Genomic DNA, 8,938 nt, shown 5'->3' with positions numbered 1-8,938 from the left:
GAATTCCAGGGAGGCGGGGCGGAGACGGCGGGCGGGCGGGTGCTGAGGCCTCAGCCGCGGGACCGGATCGCTGTGGCTCGGGCGGCGCCTCCCTGCGGCGGCCCGGCCCCGCTCGGCCCCGCCGGGGCGATGCTCCCCGAGGCCGCAGGATGAGCCAGGTGAGCGCGGGGACCCCCAGTACCCCCTGCCTGGCGCGCACTCACGGGGACCTGGCAGCCGCGGCCTCCGTTCCCCGGGGCTGTGTGACCTTGGGCGGCCCCGCACCCTCTCTGGGCCGAAGCCCGAAGGCCAGCGGGGCTGTCGGAGGCTCCTCCGAGTCCCGGCCGGCACGGACCCGGCCTGCGGCGCTAAGGAGGCTCGCAGGAGGAGGCGGGGCCTGTCTCTGGCCCCCGGGCTGCCCATGGCGCTTGGGAGCATAAGCGCGGCTCAGGTCGGCCTGGCTTTGCCACCCACTGCTCTGCGACCTTGAGCGAGCCCTTACCCTCTCTGCACCTCAGTTTCCTCATCTGTAAAATGGAGATAAAATCACTGACACTCAGCCCTGGGCAGGGGCATTGCGGTTACCGTTACTGCTGTTACGTCGTTGTTATAATGAGAGTCCTTAGGGAAGGAGAGCTGTGGGAGTACCTGGGACCTTCCCAGAGGTGGGGGGCCGGGTACCAGCCCTCAGCGATGGAGCTAATCATTCCTGCGGTTGGGACCTGAATTCCTGGACTGTCCTGCCTGTCCATTGTGGGCCCACGCCTGTGGGCTGCATCTTTAGGGCTCTGCTTTTCACCTACCTTGTGGGGCAATAAGGATGCGTGGGGACCTGCGAGGGAGGGAGGATTCAGTCAAGTATCCTGTTACCCACCTCCCAGAGGGAAATAGCAAACACTTTCAATACTAAGTCATTCATAGAAATTATCTCATTAGGTCCTGCAAGGAGGGTGCTATTACTGTACCCATTTCACAGACGAGGAAACCGAGGTACAGTGAAGTTTCTCACAGCCAGCTCACAAAACCAAGCATCTGGCCTGAGATGACAGGCGAGTTACAGGTGGTCAGCGGCTTAGTCTGTACCGAGAGCTTCCTGGGTCCTCACAGCAGCCCTGTGTCCCTGTCCACCCACCGTGACTCTGCTGGCCCTGGACATGGCGGACCCAGTGGCGGGCATCGCGGGCTCAGCAGCCAAGAGCGTGCGGCCGTTCCGCTCGAGTGAGGCCTACGTGGAGGCCATGAAGGAGGACCTGGCCGAGTGGCTCAACGCCTTGTATGGCCTGGGTCTGCCCAGTGGTGGCGATGGCTTCCTGACGGGGCTGGCCACGGGCACCACCCTGTGCCAACATGCCAATGCTGTCACTGATGCGGCCCGCGCTTTGGCTGTTGCCCGCCCAGCCCGCGGGGTGGCCTTCCAGGCACACAGTGTGGTGCCCGGCTCTTTCATGGCCCGCGACAATGTAGCCACATTCATCGGCTGGTGCCGAACAGAGCTGGGTGTGCCTGAAGTGCTCATGTTTGAGACGGAGGACCTGGTGCTTCGGAAGAATGAGAAGAGCGTTGTGCTGTGCCTGCTGGAGGTGGCACGGCGTGGGGCCCGCCTTGGCCTGCTCGCCCCTCGCCTTGTGCAGTTTGAACAGGAGATTGAGCAGGAGCTCCGTGCTGCCCCCCCGGCCCCCCACACTCGCACAGCCGAGGAGGACGCCCCCGAAACGGCCACCACAGCAGGGGCTCCCACCCGCGGGCCCCGCATGACACCCAGCGACCTGCGCAACCTTGACGAGCTGGTGAGTCTGTCCGTGAGGGTGCACGTCCCCTCCGCGTGCCCAGGATGGGACAGACTGCCCCATGGGGTAGTGCACACGTTGAGCATCAACTGTATACCTGGCCCCAAGCAGCGGGCACAGCCGCTGGGAGGGAGAAGTGCTTGATGAGGTCGCATGGCCCTGCTGGGTTGTGGATGAAATCTGAGCTCCACTGTGTGATCTCCACTTCAAGGGCTCCCCGTCCACCAGAGAAGGCTGTATACTTCTCATCCAGGGGCTGTGTGATTTGACCGCTTCTGTATGTACTTCAGGACTAGACACTTGGATCCACATCACAGAGCTCGAGGTTGAGTGGGTGCCTGTGATGCTTGGCTCTGAGGGAGGTGCCCGGCACACAGTAGGCTCACTGAGGGCCTAGGGAAGCTTCCCAGGGCTCTACAGCCCCCCTGCCAACCCCCCGTGGCCCTGCGCACATCACTGGTGGGGAAGCCAAGCCCAGAGCTGCTGTTAGAAAAACATGGAAGCTGTCAGACTGTACCCCCAGCTCCCTCCTGCTTATCTCAGGACCTAGGTATCCCTAACGCCCCCGCAGCCTGGCCAAGAGTGGCCTTCTTATCAGAAGGTTAGGACTATGCTGTGCCTTACCCCTGAGGGGGTTAGCCGGATGGCCTTGGGCAGAGGCTGCCAACCCCAGTCCTATCTTGGGCCAGGGTCACCAGAAGCTCCACCTGCTCATTTCCTCTGGCCCCATTGTTGGCTGGGAGGTGGGCCGCCCACATAGCCAGCCTGGCAGCTCCTGACCTGGGCTGGAGCAGGAGGGGTGCAGATGTGTGCTTGCTGGGCATGTGGCCGAGGTGTACATGTTGGGGTGTGTGTGTATGTCTTACATGTCTGTGGCACTGATGTGGCGTGGGTTCCCTGCACTCATGTCCCATGGTCCTCCTTCTCCAATGGACCCAGTCTCCCTGTGGGGCCTCAGCCTCTCTCTGTGAAGTAGGTGAAGGGGGAGTGAGGACGGCTCCCAGGACAGCCCCAGGCTCAGGGGCTGGAGGGAGGCACCTCACTGGGGTCCCACGCCCTGGCCTGACCACAGGGCCACCATCCTTTCCTGGTCAGCTCCCTGACCTCCAACAGCCAAAGGGGAAGGGCAGTTGGTGAAAGGTCAAGTGTAGAGCCTGCACCCAAGTCTGGAGCCACACCATCCGTGCCCCCTTTCTCCGGAAGGACCTGCTTCCTCCTGACCCTGGAGCTGCTGACATCAGGCCGCAGGAGGAGGGACTGAATCCCTGACCTCCCGCTTCTCCTCTCTGGCCTCAGGTGAGAGAGATCTTGAGCTACTGCACCTGTCCAGACCAGTTTCCCATGATCAAAGTCTCGGAGGGCAAGTACCGCGTGGGAGACTCCAGTCTCCTCATCTTCGTGCGGGTAAGAGCCCGGGGCTGCCCTGCAGGCAGCAGCCTAAGGTGGGCTGTCACACCCCCCCACCCCCACTGACAGGCCGTGACCTGCCCATACTGGGCTCCCACAGGTGCTGAGGAGCCACGTGATGGTGCGCGTGGGTGGCGGCTGGGACACTCTGGAACACTATCTGGACAAGCATGACCCTTGCCGCTGCTCGTCCTCGGGTCAGTGCCTGCGGCGGGGCCATAGGGGGGATGCGTAGGCTGGGCTCTGTCTGTGGCACTGCCCTTCACAGGCCACCTGTTGTCTCACCCCCGCAGCCCACCGCCCACCCCAGCCCAGGGCTCGCACCTTCTCCCCACAGAGGGTGTCGCCCACCCCCAGCCCCCGGGCTGGCAGCCCAGTGCCTGGGGGTGAGCGCCGGAGCTCCCGGCCAGAAGTGACGCCCATTAGCCTACGGGCCTCAAAGGAGGGAATGGAGACCACCCTCAGGTGAGAGGCAGGTGGACCTGGGGGTGAGGTGTCGGGGGGGGGGGGGGGGGGGGTGTTGAGGGTGTCCACCCTGGCTTGGATGACAAACGAGCCTGTGCTCCAGGGTGACTCACACCCTGGGAAAAGTTCCCGTGGGTGGGGGCAGGCCTGGCTTCCTATCTCCATGGCAACCTAAGCAACTGAACAACACAGCTGGGGCAGGCCCTGGGGGCTGGGCGGCAGCCAGTCCTACCCGCTTCCCTCTGGCCTGCCCAGGAAGCCGGAGGCCTGGGGAGGGGGAACTCGGAACCTGGCTTCTTCCGCTGCCTTGGGTGGGGGGTGGCCCTGGCTGCCTGAAGCTGCTTGGAGTCCCTCACTTCTCTCTGGAAGTCCCTAAGAGGACCGAAGCCCTTGACAGCCCCCACCCCACCCACCACCACCACCACAGGTGTCTTCCCCACCCCCAACCACTTGGCTGCTTGTCCTTTCCTCTCTGGGCCCTTCCTGCATGCCAGTACTGTCTCTGTATGCCCCATCTCTCGATATCTCTTGTTCCGCTGCCCCAGGGCCCGGGACCAGCTGCCCCCCCATCCCCGCTCCCGCCGCTACTCCGGGGACAGTGACTCCTCAGCGTCCTCAGCCCAGAGTGGCCCCCTTGGTGTCCGCAGTGAAGACTCAGGCACTGGCTCCCGGAAGGAGCGACCCAGCCGGCGGCTGACCACGGGCACCCCATCCTCCCCGAGACGGCCTCCTCCCCCGCGCAGCCAGTCCAGAGACCGACTGGATCGGGGGCGGCCCCGTGGGGCCCCAGGAGGCCGGGGAGCCCCGCTGTCAGCCGCCAGCCCTGCCCGGCGGGCCCGGAGCCAGAGCCGGGAGGAGCAGACCATGCTGCTGGTGCGCAGGGACCGAGATGGGCAGCACTCATGGGTGCCCCGGGGCAGGGTCAGTGGGGGCTCAGGCAGGAGCAGCCCCCAGACTCCCCGGGCTCGCAGCCCTGCAGCGCCCCGGCCTCTCCGGGTCTCCAACCCCAGTCCAGAGTTGGGCGCCACACCGGCCAGTGTCTTCCGCACCCCCCTACAGCTGGACCCGAAGCAGGAGCAGCAACTGTTCAGGCGCTTGGAAGAGGAGTTCCTGGCCAATGCCCGAGCCCTTGAGGCTGCTGCTGGCGGGACCCCCGCCGGACCATCCTCTGACCCAGCTCGGGCCCCAGACCCTCCAGCTCCTGACTCGGCCTACTGTTCCTCCAGCTCCTCCTCTTCATCCCTCAGTGTCCTGGGTGGCAAGTGTGGCCAGCCCGGGGACTCTGGCCGGATGGCCAATGGGCTGCCTGGGCCCCGAGGCCCAGTCCTGTCCAGTTCTTCCGATGAAGGCAGCCCCTGCCCCGGTGTGGGGGGCCCACCAGATGCACCTGGGAGCCCCTTGGCTGGCCTGGAGCTCCCGAGGACCTGGGCACGGGGCCGGATGGACACACAGCCAGACCGAAAACCCTCACGCATCCCCACGCCTCGGGGCCCTCGCCGCCCGTCTGGATCCACAGAGCCTGGGGCCTGGCATGCCCTGCACTCTGTGAGCCCAAGGGCAGAGCCGGATTCCTGGATGTGATGAACCAGCCCAGCTGCCCCCCAGGCCCCTACTCCTTCTCATCCTATTCCTTTGTGGCCTTAACCCCTCTGCATCAGGGAACCCCCCCTCCACCCCTGCCTCTCGGGTACCAGACCTCATGGGACCAGACCCCTTGGGACCACATGGCACAATGGGACCTCTGTTGTACATTCCGGTTGGGGGATGAGCGTTGCTATTTAATTACTAATATTATTGATTGCCTTAGAGGAGGTCAGTGAGGACCCGTCCTGCGGTCCTGTGGCCCTGCAGAGCCTGACAGTAAAGTATTGTTTCAGCCACTTGTGTCTGCTTCTTGGGGTTGGCCTTGGGGCCATCACACCTTTCGGGGGACCCTTCTTACATGTTGGGGTTCTGGTATTAGGTGCCAGAGAGCAATGACCTCTAAGCTTAAGACCATGCAGCCCACCCAAGAAATGCAAGCTGCGCTTCCATCGTTTTCCCCTTTATTACCTCCTGAGAGGTGTGATTTTATAGTCTGTCCAGTGGAACCGCAGGAGCAACCTGAGCGCTTCCAATCAGATCCACAGCCAAGTCCCTTCTACCCAATGGGACTGTAACCCAATGAGGTCCCAGAAAAGATTGCTGGAGCCCAGTGTGGCTTGGGGGCCTGGCAGGGTCCAATGCAGCTCAAAGTCCTGTCGCCCGGAGACTGAGTGGGAGGTTTCTTCGTCCAATCAGGGAGGAGACCTTGTCCTGTCCAATCCGAGAGAAGTTGGGCAATTTCGTCCAATCCGGGTACCCGGTTGTTCCAATCCAACCACCCTCCCCCAACCTTCGGCGTCGACGTCCAGTTCAATCACATGAGGCTGCAGCGCGCTGGATGCAGCGCCCCCTGCAGGCGTAGGGCCGGGTGTGCAGGGCGTGCACGCACCAAAGCGCAACGCAGCAGCTCGCGGAAAAGACGCAGCACGTGCCAATTGTACTTGGCAGAGCACTCCAGGTAGCCGCAGCGCCAGCCCCTGCGCACCAGGGCGGCCAGCGCGCGCCGAGGCCCGAAGCGCAGCCGCTGCCTGTCCCGCTTGTTGCCTACCACGAGGATGGGAGCCTCGGGTGCGCCCGCCGGTCTGTGGGCCAGATGGGGACGAGGGCTAGTGTGCCGGACGCCCCACGCCGGAGACCCCTCCCTCCGCAGTGGGTATATACATTCCTGTGGCCAGAGACAGCCCCCCTCCCAAGGAAATACCAGACCCGAGTGGCCCAAAGACCGCATAGCTGGCAGACCAGAGACCCAGCCAGGACCAGGGAAGAACCCACCCATTCCCCTTGGGCAAAGGCCCGGCCGGTCTGGCAAAAGCACCCCTCCTCCACCCATACACACCTGTGGCAGTATCCCCACCTGGTCTCCGAGATGCGTTGCCGTAGCGCCTTCACGTAATCAAAACTGTCCGGGCTGCAGATATCATAGACGAGCACGAAGGCGTCGGTGTCCTGCAAGCTCCAGTCTTTGGAGTCTGGCCACTCCTGGGGCAGGAGGCCGGAGTTTGCCAGAGACCCTTTCTCACTCTCCAACAGCCAGACCCTCTGAAGGGTCTTGATGCTAAACCCACAGTTCATCCTCAGGCCTCGGCCGTCCCCACCATCTCTCTCCAAGCTCCCTAGGCCTCCTGTCCTCACGGTTGCCAGGATAAAAATTTCTAACCCGTGTCTGAAGCCAGTCAGCTGCTTACCAGCCCTCCTTCGCTCTCGGCCTCCTCTCTGCCCACCCCGTAGCTTCCTCCTTCCAGCTTTTCAAAGCTCATCTCGGGGCTGGCCTCTTAGGCCCTCACTCCCTGTTTACCACAGCTGCCTTTAAGCCCCAGGCTCCGTGTTCCCCAGGCCCTCCAACACCATTGATGATGGACAGCTGTACACATTCAGGGCGGGGGGGGGGGGGCGGGGGGGGGCGGGGTGGGGGGGTGGGTTAAGCACATGCTGTCCTTTCCACCTGGCAGGCTTTTGACACTTCTTTTAATCAAAATTTCATTCATCCTTCCAGGGTCAGCCCAAACGACAACACCTCCAGGAAGCCCTGCTTAATTCTGTGTGCTCCTTCCTCTTCACCCCTCAGAGGCATCCAGCTCCAAGAATTCAAAATCTGCCCTGGGATTCGCACAAATTGCTAAACTCTTTGCTCCAAGTCACAGGAATAAGGGAGCAGAGAATAACCGCCCTAGAAAGTACACCTGTGTCTGGCCCCATTCTCTCCTCACTGAGAGTCTGCTTAATTCCCCAAGCATAAAATGCTCCCTCGCAGGGAGGCACGACCATGGTCTGCCATGCACTGATCCAGAACCACCCTCCCAGGCAGGCAAATAATACAGGCACTTTAGGCCAGTGAGAAAAACCCTCTTTTCAAAATCGCCGGGCCTGGGGCCTGATCTTGGACAGCAGCAGGCCATCAGGGAGAGACACACACACAAACCCCCCAGGACACGTTCATCCTTTAATCCATGAACACAGTTGGGCACCCCAGGGCTGTCAAGGCAGACATGCACGTGTGCACCAAGCACCCGCCACATATACACACACGCTGTCACACGCCCCCGCCCGCGCCGCCCGTCCCCCAGTCGCTACCTCTGGACCCCCGGGGTTCTGACCCGGAGGAGCGCCGTCGCCGTCGCGGATGCTCAGGTCGTAGACCGCGCCGTCGAGCAGCACCGCGGGCCGGTAGAGGCGTGGCCCGTCCGTGGGCCGGTGGCGTTCCGGGTAATCACCGAACAGGAACTGGCGGATGATGGCCGTCTTGCCCACGCCCGGGGCACCCAGCACAGCCACCCGCAGGCTGCCCCCCATGGCCCGCGCGCCCAGCCGCGCCCAGCGTTGTAAACCCTCATGGACCAGCGCAGCGCCGTGCGCCCCGCGTGCCCTGCCCAGTGCGCCCTGGCCCCGCGCTCCTCATCGCCCCCCACGCCCCCGCCCCCGGAGCACCCTGGGCCAGGAGAGGCCGGGCCAGAGGACGGAGCGGGCGGCCGGAGGGCAGACAGCCGAGCAGGCCGACGGAGGACGAACGAGCAGCTCCGGCAGGTGCCGAAGCTCGGGAGAGAACAGACCCCGCGCGCGGTGCAGACACCGCCTCCGCCCCGCAGCGCGAGCTGGAGGCGCCGCCGGCAGCGCGAGCACCGGGGTCGGACCTCCTGGCCGCGCGGGTCCCGCGGCGGGTCCCGCAGCGGGTCCGGGCGCGGGGACGGCGCTGCCTCTCGGTGCCTCAGTCCCGCTGTCCTTCGGTCGCTCCGGCGCCCTGAGTCGCCGCCCCAGCCAGCGGCGCGAGCGAGAGAGCGAGCGGGCGAGCGGAGCTTCCCGGAGGCGGCGATGAGGTAACCGCCGGCCCGCCCCTCCCCAGCTCCCCACTACCCGCCCGGGATGCTCCTCCCGGGAAGGGTCGCGGGAAGGTGACTGGGGCGCAGGAAGCCGGAGGGAGGGATCCAACCCCCTCGGTGTCCCGCGCTTCTCTCACCCGCTCCAAAATAGAAGTCCCTTCTCGCCCACGCCCGCATCCGCTCTTCCAAACACCGCTCCCGCAAGCTGGCTCCAGACAAACCCAGCCCGCGGGAGTTGGGCCGCCCTGGTCCGATCTACAGCCCCAGCTGTGTGACCTTGGGCGAGTCTCCGCACTGCGGGGCCTCTGGGCTCCGCATCCATCAAACGCAGATACTTTGCTTGAGACCCTACTATGTGCTGGGCCCTTCACTAAGCTGTTGCTTAGTGATTACTGAATCTAC

The 8,938-nt window shown here is 64.0% G+C and overlaps 2 protein-coding genes across 2 annotated transcripts; one reads left to right on the top strand and one right to left on the bottom strand.

Annotated features, from left to right (window-relative positions):
* GAS2L1 (growth arrest specific 2 like 1) lies at positions 1 to 5,518 on the top strand. The gene is made up of 6 exons (XM_032310565.1): positions 1 to 158; positions 916 to 1,766; positions 3,063 to 3,170; positions 3,274 to 3,370; positions 3,467 to 3,638; positions 4,184 to 5,518. Exons 2-6 carry the CDS (start codon positions 1,134 to 1,136, stop codon positions 5,217 to 5,219), a joined length of 2,046 nt encoding a protein of 681 aa, XP_032166456.1. The 5' UTR covers positions 1 to 158; positions 916 to 1,133; the 3' UTR covers positions 5,220 to 5,518.
* Positions 5,519 to 5,669: 151 nt separating this feature from the next.
* RASL10A (RAS like family 10 member A) lies at positions 5,670 to 8,938 on the bottom strand. The gene is made up of 3 exons (XM_032310566.1): positions 7,794 to 8,938; positions 6,577 to 6,701; positions 5,670 to 6,304 (listed from the first exon to the last, which is right to left on the bottom strand). Exons 1-3 carry the CDS (start codon positions 8,010 to 8,012, stop codon positions 6,037 to 6,039), a joined length of 612 nt encoding a protein of 203 aa, XP_032166457.1. The 5' UTR covers positions 8,013 to 8,938; the 3' UTR covers positions 5,670 to 6,036.

This window comes from Mustela erminea, chromosome 13 (assembly GCF_009829155.1).
Source record: "Mustela erminea isolate mMusErm1 chromosome 13, mMusErm1.Pri, whole genome shotgun sequence".
Taxonomy (NCBI): Eukaryota; Metazoa; Chordata; class Mammalia; order Carnivora; family Mustelidae; genus Mustela; species Mustela erminea.
The sequence above is the reverse complement of the archived record's forward strand: the minus strand, read 5'-3'. Positions and strand labels throughout refer to the sequence as shown.

Coding starts and splice junctions, on each gene's coding strand:
- GAS2L1 (XM_032310565.1), top strand. CDS start 1,134: ATGGCGGACCCAGTGGCGGGCATCGCGGGCTCAGCAGCCAAGAGCGTG. Junction 1,767..3,062: donor TGCGCAACCTTGACGAGCTG/GTGAGTCTGTCC, acceptor CTCTGGCCTCAG/GTGAGAGAGATCTTGAGCTA. Junction 3,171..3,273: donor GTCTCCTCATCTTCGTGCGG/GTAAGAGCCCGG, acceptor GGGCTCCCACAG/GTGCTGAGGAGCCACGTGAT.
- RASL10A (XM_032310566.1), bottom strand. CDS start 8,012: ATGGGGGGCAGCCTGCGGGTGGCTGTGCTGGGTGCCCCGGGCGTGGGC. Junction 6,702..7,793: donor AGAACCCCGGGGGTCCAGAG/GTAGCGACTGGG, acceptor CTCCTGCCCCAG/GAGTGGCCAGACTCCAAAGA. Junction 6,305..6,576: donor CAACGCATCTCGGAGACCAG/GTGGGGATACTG, acceptor TCTGGCCCACAG/ACCGGCGGGCGCACCCGAGG.